Genomic DNA, 13,134 nt, shown 5'->3' with positions numbered 1-13,134 from the left:
AAAAATTATCATACAGGGTTATCTGTGTTATTTAGTTCTTAAAGTCCATAAGGAAAATGTCAACTTGTTTAAGTTTTAAAATTTGTAGGATAAAATCTTCCGTGTACTTGTCTACACTTTAGAAAAAAAAGACATTTCTGACGATTTGTCGGTTCCACAAAAGCTCAGCACAGCTTTGTTTAATTCATTTCACAAGTGTACTGATGCTAGTCGAGTAATGCATGTGTATAGAAATATTGTTAGATGCTTTTATGAACGATTTTGCATTTTTCTAGCATTTAGTACATTAATACTTCGAATGATAGTTGACTTTGATCCCCTTATTCAATTTTTAGAATCAATGCGATTTGCATGAAACCATGGAATTAACATTATCTTAGAGAGTTGAAAAGCAACAATATTATGCAAAATATATTTTTTTTTAAGTAATGGCTTTTATTGTTTTTACAAATGAATATTACAAGAGAAGCAGCGTTCAATTGGTTTTTTTTCTTTGGCAGTATCAACAAGTTAGACACAGATTGTTTTTAGGCGATCAGACATAAATCTTTAGAGGCACATAAAAACAGACTATTCCATGTGGTACGGCAAATTTGTTTATTTAGCGCTGAATCTAGTTGAACTAGATATTCAGTTTGCAGTATTGTATTGAGTTAAATATCATTTAATATTTATTCATTTGATGAGATATCGGCGCTTCTGATTGGTCGAAAAATTTCTTTGATACCTGCATCAATAAAAATTTTTGCCGGATCTACTTTTCTCAACTGTTTTGATCTAACACTATTTATAGAACGGGTATTTCAAAGATAAACACTGTCAACAAAATGTAAAGTTGTGTCTGTTTTATTGTCAGCAAAGAAAATGCAATCTTGTGAATATAAAAACTTGAAAGTTTAACCTTCAAAAATGAACGAAACACATTATTTGATTCACGAAATAGAAAATTAAGCGTCTTCTCACGATTTCGTCTGCTTAATTGAGATCAATCAACATTTACAGCGAGGCTGGCTGTTCCTTTTCCAGGAATATTATAACGAACATATAGGCCTATAAACTTTCACGGTAACACTGCACTGCTGTTCAAATTTGGTAACGATAATCATAAGTTTCAAATTTACACACGTACATGATCGGTCATCAGAAATAGAGTCGTAAAGAAAAGCTATGAGTAATGCATCAACTCCTTCGGCGCATTCCAAGCGGCAGATATGCCATTTAAGTACATCACTGGCTATCTAGTTACCACAACGTTTACAAAAGTCGCTAATACATACTATTCTTTGTCGACATATCGGCTATTTTCGTCCACGATCGCCTTTCCTTGAATGGTTATGTCCAGTTGCATTTTCCAGCGATCTCACATGAAAACTAGTTTTAATACGAGTTTTTCTGCACAGGGAATAATATCACAAGCTATCGCATGTATTTTCCTTTCGTTTTCAATTCAGCCGGTTCAGATTTTAACTCACTATTTGTGTTTAATCCATTGAATTCAGCTCAATAGCTCTGCATCAGCTGAAGGCGCATCCATTTTGAATACTGTTGCTGTTGTTGTTTTGTATTCATACGCGCCGCTTCATTTACATTATTTACATGTTTGATCAATGACACTTCACATTTTTTTATTTGAAAATGTTTTATTAAATGATAAGAAATGAAGATAATAATTTTTCTATTGATCGACGTATCAAAGAAAAAATAGACCGGAAAACTTTTTCATCAATGCGCTACGCGCATTGATGAAGTTTTCCGGTCAATTTTTTTCTTTGATACGTCGATCAATAGAAAAATTATTATCTTCATTTCTTAAATGATGTAAAAAGCCACTTGAATGATTGATATAATTGATCTTGTATTTACAGCCATTTTACGGGAAAATGCATGCATCAATTATTTCCTTTTTAAAGACTTTGATCCGAAAAAGGGAAATTTGAGTGAGAAAAAAGTTGATTAAACAATTAACAGTGTTACACAGGCATCATGAATGAAGTATACAGTGAGGAGCTGTAACCTCCAGAAAGCAAGAGGTTAAACAGGTTAAAAAAAAAACTACAATAAATCATATGATACATCGAAGAGGGATTAACTTAAAGACTCGCGCCTAGATCTTGGATGATAATGGAAATTCTGCTAAATAATGAAAGGAAAATCTCCTGACAACGCAAACAAAGTCGCATATGCAATGTGTCCATATAAAATTATCCAATCTATCTCTTTTTCATGATTTGTTTTAGTTTTTACTTAAGTAAATTTGTGCTTGCGACGACCTACTCATGAATAAATATTTTCGCAACAACTTTTAATCTGAAGTTTTTAACTCTCATCAAGATCAGGTTTGACCATCTTAATCGGGATAAGAGTCAGTTAAAGCTGAACACTGCTCGTGAGTAGGCACTGTCCGCCATATTTATCTTTCACCTATACTGTTCCTACAACCCATATGAGGGCGCAGGCCTCTAAACAGTTCAAAGTCCTTTGCTGTAGAGGTCTCACCTGTGTGGACATACAACTTGTCTCGCCGTAATACTCGGTAACGAGGAAATTATAAAATTGTACGCACTTTTTTCAAGCCAGCAAAATAATAACATCAAAAAGATGTTGTACTGCATTACTTACAAACAGAATATTCACATATCATAAGAAATAAATGCAATTAATACTACAGGTCGGCCACGAGTTTCAGGTGTTCAATCGGGTGTAACGAAATCTAAGGGTTTATATACCAGGTACCTGTATGACGTTCAGTTTTATAATACTATAGGGTTTTTTTTTAATGAAAAATGACAATAAAAAACTGTCAACCATCTTAAAAATCCATAGAACAAATTCAAAACAGAGTAACACGGACATCTAAAAAGATAGAAGTAGGATCAGGTGCCTTAGAGGAGTGAGCATCATCTGCTGACCTGTTACCTCCGCCGTGTGATCTTTTTTCGGAATCAGGAAAGAACGGAAAAGTCCGTAGACAAGCAGGTGATTAATTATGGTCTAACAATTAGTATGAAAAACGTTAGTCAACATGCGACCCATAAGAAGATTGTATTTGCTGACAGGGTTGTTGTATCGACCATAAAACTTACGAAAAGATGACTTCAAATGAGACTGTTGATAGTCCTGTTTTATCATAATAACTGTTTTATGTTTGTCAGTAGCTTGCCTCGCCTTAGAAACTGATCATACGAAGAGCATACCCTTGCAAAATAACTGAAACAGATAACGTAGACTCTGTGGTGTCTTTTTTTTCAAACTCATTGGGATATATCGAGTCGACGTAAGTATGAAATTACAATAATTATTAATTGATAATATGTCGTCGATATACCTGAATGTTGAGTTGAAGGCCACGGCGAATGATTTTTTTTTTCACGTACAAGATTTTTTTTAATAAGAATACAAAAATTGGTCTGCTAACAGTGGGACACAATTGGTACCCATGAGAATGCCAACAGATTGTCGGAAAACTTGATTTAAAAAAAAAACTACATAGATGTTGTCTATCAGAAAGTACATTTACTCAGATAAACCATGCATGTTTGTACATTTCCAGCTTCATAAATTCAAACAACTGCAATCTGCTGCAAATTTAGGAATTAATGTATTTCTGACGGCGATATTTATCTTCTTTAATCTATGTAAAACACATCAAAACACAAACGATAAAACAGATTGTAAATATATTTTTGTTCAGTTGGTCGCATTATTCATGCAAAATAATTTTGAATATAAATTTTCTATATTTCTTATTTATAGGGTTAAAATGCAAACCTTGCAGTTTGACACCAATAACATTTATTAATGAGGGAGAATATCAAAGGACCGTGTTTATAGACATAAGTAAAAGTACAGTAGAAGTTTATTGTTCTCTTTGTCTCATTTTCAAAGTTTTTGTTTTATTGATATCGTCTGTTTTTTATTGTTTCGTTGAAGGGGCAATAAATATATTGATTTTCACTATACAAGTATCAAGTACTAGTAAGAACTACAATAGCATGAAATGTATGTCAAGCAAAAGCGAAACAGCTGGAAACATTGTGGGGTGTTTAAACATTTCTGTTAAATACATTTCTAGCATGTTGTGCATTCTTTTGTGATCAACGGCATAACTCGGTGTTCCGTTTTAAGTATTTAGTTAATATATAGATTATACCTTGATAATGCTAAGCTTATCATAATAAAACTATGGAATCTTAGTTCTGTGGAAGATGTGTAAATATCTAGACCATTTTGCATACTAAGATAAAGGCAGGGCGTTAAAAACAAAATCATTGAATTCAAAATTCAAGATCCAAGGATATCAACTACGTGTACATATACATATAGGTAAAGGGGTTCGAGCCACCGATGCAACATTTTATTTTTCTTCAACTTGTATACTTTATCCATTATATTCATCGAGGGTAAATTCGCAATAACTTGAAAAAAGCAATAAAACCATATAAAAATTTCATTTTATTTCATTTCATTTATATAGTTTGAAAGACAAGTAACACTTTTATGAAATTCTTTGAGGCTGAGGATCGGAGAACCTTAACGGAGTATTCTTTCATATTAATTTATATTTATTAACAAAACATTCGTGTAAAATAGTAAGGTTACGAGTGAATGAATTTCAAATCTTAACAATATGACAATTTTTAAATCACCTTGGTCAAGAATATAGTTTTACAATTGCAAATCTTAAAAAAGATACGAACAACAATGTATATAAACATATAACACACAAATTTTAATTTAAGATTTAAAATAGATTAATAGCGGAAACTTCATAATATATCTTCCTAGTTACATGTACAATGGAAGATTAATCATCTTTATGACCGTTGTTTTTTTGTACTTTTGTCAAAGGTTCGGTTCCAAATTAAAAACAAACGTTAATTAATGTACAACACATCATATCATAAGCAAAGCAGATCTTTCAGTTTGAAAAAGTTATTTAGAATTTCATTCCTATGTTTCCTCATTTGAATCATCTGAGTTTGATAATTGTGACAAGTCATCTTGAAATTTCACCTTTAATTGCCCACAATAATGATCTTCAAATAGTTTAAGCGCTGTGTCAATTCGATAACAACACGAGATATGCTCGGGGTCTTGGGCATTATCAGCTGAAGTAATACTGTCAGTTTTGAAAGATAAGGATTTGCATGAAGCAGTTTCGGCGTTTACTTCCAATTCCACAGTACCATCACTTGGAGAACTTTTGGTCCTTTCGTCATTTCCATTATCATCATCTTCCTCTTGATCATCATCATCAACTGTAAGATTATTGGCATATACCATGCCCAAAATATCAATGTGGGTTTGTTGCACACTTCTTGGCCTGCAAAAAACAAGCGAACCACTGTCACCTTCTTCAGAAAACTTTCCCTTTGTGCCTTTCACTAGGAAAAGGTATTCCCTATCGCTGTCGTCCATTTCTTTATCATAATATTCGGGACTTAGGACAAGTCCAGTGGTCACATCTGTTGCCTTTCCTATTTTATGTACGATGCCGACATTCTCTAACCTCTTGGTATTTACTTTTGCATTGGTTTTCTTTTTGTCTTCTCTTCTTAAGGCTATGTCGCACTCATTTGCAAGGGCTTCCTTTATTTCAATGGCAGCAAAATCACAAGATTTTTCCCTTGTTGTGAACACACAAAATCCGATTTCTTTCAAGTTTTGATCGTCTTCCATATACGCAGGTTGATGTGTTTCTGCAAATAAATGATTACATGTCAAAGCATATATTTTCGTGTTATCACCAACTTTTGTGACAAACCCTCCAAGTGTACCTTCACAATATTTTTCGTCGTCACGTTGTGTCTTTGCTCGTATTGAATCACCTTGCTTAAGGGTCTGTTTCATAACCATTTTTCTTTTTTCTATTTCAAGATGATATTTTGCAAAGAAGTTTGGGCTTAAATTCATTAGATCATCCTTCAATCTTTCTTCATCCGTATTCTTCTTGACAAATACTTTAAATGACGAATTCCCCCATAATCCAAATGAGCTAACGTCCAAGCTTCTGTAAGAAACCAAAAAATACAAATTATGCAATAGCGATCTCTTGCATGGGGAACGGTGTTTATATCCCTAAACGCATGTCGCAATTTAATAATCAGATTTTGTAATTGGAATTTACAAACAATCTAATACTGTTATGCTCAATAAGAATGGATATAAAAAATACATCGAAAGTATTTTCATAGTGCTCAGAAGGAATTTTCACACATATTTTTTATATTCATTTGAAACAAAAGCAAATCAGTCTGGACTGTGACTTGTTGTTTCAAGAACCCATTATCTAATCTCCCATAATCTCAGACTTAATTGACCAATTTCAAAACTAGTTCTATAATTTCTTATTTACTATCGGAGATTATCACACTGAAATTAATAAGAAGTGATAATGTGATAAAAGTGCACGTTATATCTACGAGAATTTTGTATCTGATTTTATTTAAACTATTTATCATCATTTCAACCAGATTACTAATGAACTGTTCAGCATGTACATATTTATTTCGCTATAGAAGTAGATTATTAAATATGTGAATAGAAAGACGAAAGTGCTATTTTGTTACTAAATGACCTTCTAAAAACACTGATCAATTTTGGGTTATAAAAGAAAATGTATTTTTTTTTATATTTGTTTGATGAGAAAATGTTATGAATAACCTATCGTATAGCTTTTTGAGCGACTACATCCGATTACATAAAATGAAAGTTTCATGTTACGAGTAAAATGAAAAAAAAAACCCACCCAATAACCTTTTGGCAACTTTTTTTATATTCATCTGTACCATCAAAGCGAATTCTTGCATGGCTGATGTTACGAATTTTAGCATGTAGTGATTATAAGTGTAAATTAAAAAAACGATTATGTGGTATTCTTTAAAAATATTCACTTTATATACTATACAGGAAAACATATCCTATACCCTAAAGTAAACAAATTTCCTTTGAAATTATTGCTGTGACGTTTAAAGTTCATTTATAACCCGATTTAGTTCAAAACATTACCCAAATAAATATTCCTTTACATCGTCTGGTACATGGGGTTTGTTATAAACAATTGATACAGAAACAGCAGCTGATTCGTCGCAATCGTCAAATTCCATCTGTTTACAGATAGCTTCTATTTCTGCCTTTATTCCCACTACTTGTTTGCTTAAATCCTCAGTTCCTAGATTGTCCAACCAACCCTCTAGCATTTCCCGTAACGGTTTATTCAAGAAAGTAGTTATAATTTTGATAAGTTGATTTTTTATTTCATCGTCTTTAAAATGGGAATTATATCCTTCGTCACTTTCGTTGTCACTGCATTTGATGATTAGTATCGCATAAGATCCAGTTTTGTTTTCCAAGATATGCAACCCCTAAAACGAAGTTTGTATGCGTATCATAGAATTAGGTTTGATAAATTCAGGCTTTTCATAGTTAGTTTCAATGTGCTGATTTATCAATTGATCGACATACCTCAAAATCCGATAGTGGTGAAAGATCATGATGAAAGCAGACAAGTGGACATACCATCCAAATTTTGCCATCATTTGGTATTTCTTGTGTCACTGTTAAGTTGAGTTGAAATCAATTTGTAAAAATACAAAACAAATTTTTAAAAACCCATTTGAAAGCAAATTCTGCTATTGAATTTTCTTACCTCTTTCTGTCGATATTAATTTAAGGTCGGCATCCGTGAACTTTCCTACGATTCCTATTTTGATGAAGACATCTTCAGTCATTTCATCTCGTTTGTCATTGTTTTTAAGAACATTTTCTATACGACTTCTGCAGTCCCTTGCAAGTTTGTAAATATAATGAAAAGCTTGGAAATATTTTGCTTTAAAATAGAAATACTTTGGTGTCTTCGATTCTGTTCCTGAAATTAAGAAAGCGTAGTATAAATTTTAATTGGTAGTACATCAACCAAATTTACGCCATGCCGAGCAAAAAACCAATAATTCATTTTTGATTGCTTCACAGTTCACTGGCGCTTTGGATCAACAAATGTCGATCCAAATAAGTGATTGCACAAACATCACCAATATTCAGAGTCTAAGCTAATCTGTGTTAATTCATCCTTATGCATTAACAGTTTTATTTCGTTTACAATCTAAAGTTTTATTTGCTTTTTGGGTGAGAACGCGAGAGAGAGAGAAAAAAAGGGAGAGAGAGAGAGTTTGTGTGTGTATGTTTGTTTGTGTATGTTAATGAATATTGTTTTCTTTAATTCCTTCACAAAATTCAAAAAAAAAAATTAAACGCAAACTTTATAAAAGAATTTTAAAACTGGTAAACAAGTATTAATCATCTCAGGTAATGTTTCTAATTTATCAAACAGATAAATGTTACCTATTCTATTTATGTCACTTTTCTTTAATATTTTTAAACCTAAATTATTTCATTATAATTACACATGTGAGGCACCATTTAAACACGCAATGATACAACTCATTGCAAAATTGATAATTACCGATGTTTGATTTAAGTTTTGAATGTTTTATAATACATGCATGCAAACCATGCAAGGTTTTAAATTAATCCTATTCTAACAGTTCACCAATACATACATTCATGAATTTGACACCTTTATCAATATTCACATTATTCTGATGACATTGTTGTGAAAATAGAATCAAATTGCCCCCCCAAATGGATGTTTATATATCGGACAAATTGAAAGTTTTTCAAACCTCGAAGTGAACAAGACTCGTATTAGGCAGGCTTGGGGCAAATTACATTGTAAAGTAATGCATTACATTACCATTTCTTCATGGATTTGGGCATTAAATTACCATTACCATTACTAAGTTTTCTTGAAGTAATGCATTACATTACCATTACGTGAGTAAAGTAATGAATTACCATTACCATTACTTTGTGAAAAGTCAATAATAAGTTTTTAAAAACTAAAGCTTTAGAGATTTATAGCAAATGTTTCAAAAATAAAGCACAGATAAACATATCTACATGTTTATGTTTACTATCAGGTTCAAACTAAATAACCTTAATACAAGATTACTGTTGAAGTTCTTGATCATCAAAGTTTCAAAGGTTTCTATCTTTCAACTGCATCCTGTCGGGTTTGAAAATCTTCCCAGTTGTGTGGGATCTAAAGATACTGTTTGGCAATCTTTATCATTTTTCTATCAGTCCAAACTAATGTATTTAATATAAAACACATATATTGAGAGAGAGAGAGAGAGAGAGAGAGAGAGAGAAATTATCTTTAAATAGTTAATTATTAATGGAAGTGATTACAAAGCTTCCAGAAAGAATGGTTGGACAATGCATTCGTTTATTTTAACTTTTAAAGGTGCATGTCTGTCCTCTGTTCAATTGGGTCACAGCCCAAAATAGGGGATTGGGGTGTTTAGCACTTTTTAAAACAACAGCTTGTTTTGATATTTGAATGAGTGGTGTTAACACATTCTTCACAGTGCAAAATTAATTAAATGTTCAATTAATTGGAGTAAATTTTCCAAATGATTTCATACTCTTTGCAACAACACTTTTAAAAAAGTTTTTAAATTATTTTTTTATAACTAAAAATATTGACAATCTAAAAATGGGTTGTTTTACATTGTTTAAATAATACAACTAAAATATTTTTATCTCAAGAATTATTTCTGTCTTCTTTCAAATAATTTTTAATCAAATGCAATTTCAAGTTGTTTAATTCATCACAATTATAAAAATAAACATGCATAAATAAGCATAGTAATACAAAGTAATGCCATGTAATGCCAGCATTACACTAGATTTTGGAAAGTAATGCATTACATTATCATTACTTGTAATGCTAAATTTGTGGCATTACACATTACTAGCATTATTTTGAAAACATTTAATGCATTGCAATGCATTACCATTACATTTAGCATTACCCCAAGCCTGGTATTAGGCATTGTCCGCCATATCTCTGATCGCTGCATTCCTTACAATCCCTATACAAGCTATAGACCTCTGAACAGTTGTACAATATGTAAGTATTTCGCTTTAGAGGTATCCCTTGTGTGAACGTACATCTTGTATTGCCGTGTTACTCGATTGTGACGAAATTATCAAATTTTATACTTCAAGAACATTGAAATTGAATTGAACACAGATTTCAAAATTCTCAGCAACTTGTCTGACAATTAAGTTGTTTTTGAAATTTAATCTGTCAAAAACAAACGCTGATTTTTTTTTCACAGAGAAACATGTACAAGAATTTTCTAAGTCATTTTCAAGGGTGTCAACTAGACTATGTTTCAACCCACAGACATCTTAGTTTACATTTTTTAGTGATTTAAGTTGGTCTCAATACATTAATGATATAGAAAACAGTGCATATAAAAAATTAGGACTTTTGAAAGAACTAAAGTTAACTCTAGGTAGAAATAATTTATCAAAAATGTATAATAGTATCACGTTTATTAGACCAGTTCTTGAATATGCTTCTGTAGTATGGGACGCTTGTAATATGTTTGATATGGAGAGATTAGAAAAAGTTCAATTAAGTGCTGCAAGGATTGTTACTGGTTTACCCATTTTAGAAAAAACATTACTGAAAATTTTCCTCAAACTCTAAAATATTTCTCATTTGGTAAACGCACTATTAATATTTTACATACCAAGTTGAGACACAACTGTATATTAAATTATGATCTGAATAGAAGAAACATTATTGAATCACCCTATTGTATTTGTGGTCCTAATGAGGATGCTTATCACTTTCAGGCAAGAAATATATAAATGCAAGAAACAAATTTTTGAATTACTTTTTAATAGGCTTGAAGAAACGATTTTAATTAACTCACATTTGCATCTTTGAGGTAGTGACAATATGTCTTACAATACAAACTGCTTTATTTTTTCAGCAGTTCAAAAGTTCATTAAAGAGTCTGGAAGATTTAATAATTAAGGTCATCCGTTTTCCAACGGAAGACCTTATTGTTTTCGTTCGGTTTCTTTTTCCCTATTATTTTTTTTTTTTACAAAATTTGTGCAGGCGATTTCTCGGAAATGGCCGAACCGATTTTCGTGAAACTTTCAGATCTAATAGATATTAATCCGAACTTAATATACATTTTTTATGACGTCATTTCCGTTCTTGAGAAAATGACGTTTTAGCGATTTTCAGAGGGTCGACTTGTCCAGGGCTATCCTCCTAAACGGTAAAATATATTGAGTTCAAACTTTCAGGGATTGTAGCAAAGAGATTATAGATGTGCAATTTGGCATTTATATATGTCATGCTCAAAGGCATTAAAGCTCGCCTGGTCCCGAAATTGAGACAAAAAAAGTCGTAATTTTTCATAGTTTTCTTAGTATATCTCTTTTCTGAAAAATATTTTGTTAACACATGTAATGCAAAAAAAGTTTATATGTACAAGACCTTTCATTTGAAATCAAGAAAAAGGGGCTGGCCCCTCAAATTAAGGGACCAAAGAGCTCTAAAGTCTTTCATCTGCAGCCCATTACTGAGGGATATTGTGTGAACAGTCATAGAAGCAAATATGTTTATTGTACAGTTATGTATCCAAGCAATGTAATGATTTTATTATGTGTTACATAATAAGGGGTCTTTAGGGGCCAGAATTCCAGAATTTTGATCACCAATATCTCAGAAAGGAAAAATATTTTGAAATGCAGTATAGAAGAAAAGATACTCAGAATGATGTACTAAATAATATGCAATTTTCGTTAAACGGCCCCTATAAGGAGTTAAAGGATCAGCCTCTTCAACGCTCTTTCCCAGATATCTTAAGAACAGTAATGAATTTCTAAACAGTTGTTGAACAAAATGTGTTGAGATTTGAATGACCTTTTATTTGATATCAAGAAAAGGGGGCTGGCACCGCAAATTAGGGAACTAAAGGGCTCTAAAAAATTTTATCTGTAGCTCTTTGCTGAGGAAAATTTTATGAAAGGCTATAGAAGCAAATATGTTTATCTTACAGTTATGTATCCAAGTAATGTAATGATTTATTCATGTATTATGTAATTATGATTTTTTAGGGGTCAAGAATTCATTAACTATGACCACCTATATCTCAAAAAGAAAAATAGTTTGAAATGCAGTATAGAAGAAAAGGTGCTCAAAATGGTGTACTTTACAGAATGCAACCTACAAAATTTGGTTCAGCAGCTCCAATTAGGAGATAAGGGACTGGCCCATAAAACGTTTTTTTTTTCTCAGATATCTCAAGAACGGTGACGAATTTCTAAACACTTGTTGAACAAAGCTCTTATCCCTGAAACAATATTATTATTTGGCCCCAAACATATAGACCCTGTTTTTCTATTCTAGATCATGCTTAGCTGTTAAATAGCAAAATCAAGATCGAACATATATCTCAAATACTAAAATCAGACGGAAGACCTCCTCGTTGCTCGCAACGAGATCGTGTCTAGTTAAATTCCTTTTTGCTATTGCTTTTATACTGTATATAAACATTATCTACTTTATATTCGCAATTACTTTGTAAATGCAAGTTTATGAATTTAATTATTATAAAGTCAATACCTAAAAGTAACATGTAAATGTAATATTACAATGATAATTAAGGCCTTCCGTTTCTAGCGGAAGACCTTATTGTTTTCGTACTGTTTCTTATGATTAAGATCTTCCGTTGGAACTTATTGTTTTCGTTCGGTTTCTTTTTCCCTATTATTATTATTTTTTTTTCTTACAAATTTTGTGCACGCGATTTCTCAGAAACGGCTCGACCGATTTTCATAAAAATTTCAGATCTGATAGATAGTGATCTGAACCTTATAGGTTTTTGATTTTATTGATGACGTCACTTCCATTTTTGAGAAACTGACGTTTTAGCGATTTTCAGAGGGGTGGCTTGTCCCTCTAAGTTCTCCTAAACTATAAAAGATATTGAGTTCAAACTTTCAGGGATAGACGACGAAAGATTGTAGATTTGTAATTTTATTTTCATTTTGATCTAGCTTTAAAGGCGCCGAAGCTCGCCTGGACCCAAAAATTAAGATGGAAAAAACGTCGTCATTTTTTTGTGGTTTTCTTTAATTATCTTTTTTCTGAAAAATATTTTGTTAAGACATGTAATGTAAAAATAGTTTCTATTTACAAGAACTTTCTTTTGAAATAAAAAAAGGGGCTGGCCCCTTAAATTAGGGAACCAAAGGGCT

The 13,134-nt window shown here is 31.9% G+C and overlaps 1 protein-coding gene across 1 annotated transcript; it reads right to left on the bottom strand.

Moving 5' to 3' along the window:
• Nucleotides 1–4,439: 4,439 nt before the first annotated feature.
• LOC128173221 (uncharacterized) lies at nucleotides 4,440–7,295 on the bottom strand. The gene is made up of 3 exons (XM_052838942.1): nucleotides 7,009–7,295; nucleotides 5,778–6,010; nucleotides 4,440–5,699 (listed from the first exon to the last, which is right to left on the bottom strand). Exons 1-3 carry the CDS (start codon nucleotides 7,197–7,199, stop codon nucleotides 4,951–4,953), a joined length of 1,173 nt encoding a protein of 390 aa, XP_052694902.1. The 5' UTR covers nucleotides 7,200–7,295; the 3' UTR covers nucleotides 4,440–4,950.
• Between the last annotated feature and the right edge of the window lie 5,839 nt (nucleotides 7,296–13,134).

The sequence above is a fragment of the Crassostrea angulata genome, chromosome 2, assembly GCF_025612915.1.
Source record: "Crassostrea angulata isolate pt1a10 chromosome 2, ASM2561291v2, whole genome shotgun sequence".
Lineage (NCBI taxonomy): Eukaryota > Metazoa > Mollusca > Bivalvia > Ostreida > Ostreidae > Magallana > Magallana angulata.
The sequence above is the reverse complement of the archived record's forward strand: the minus strand, read 5'-3'. Positions and strand labels throughout refer to the sequence as shown.

Bases quoted from the DNA above. Each gene is read 5' to 3' on its own strand.
- LOC128173221 (XM_052838942.1), bottom strand. From the start codon at position 7,199: ATGCTAGAGGGTTGGTTGGACAATCTAGGAACTGAGGATTTAAGCAAA. The intron at 6,011-7,008 runs GTAATGTTTTGA...GGTTTCTTACAG, and splicing joins GTAAAGGAATATTTATTTGG to AAGCTTGGACGTTAGCTCAT. The intron at 5,700-5,777 runs GTACACTTGGAG...ATTTATTTGCAG, and splicing joins CGACGAAAAATATTGTGAAG to AAACACATCAACCTGCGTAT.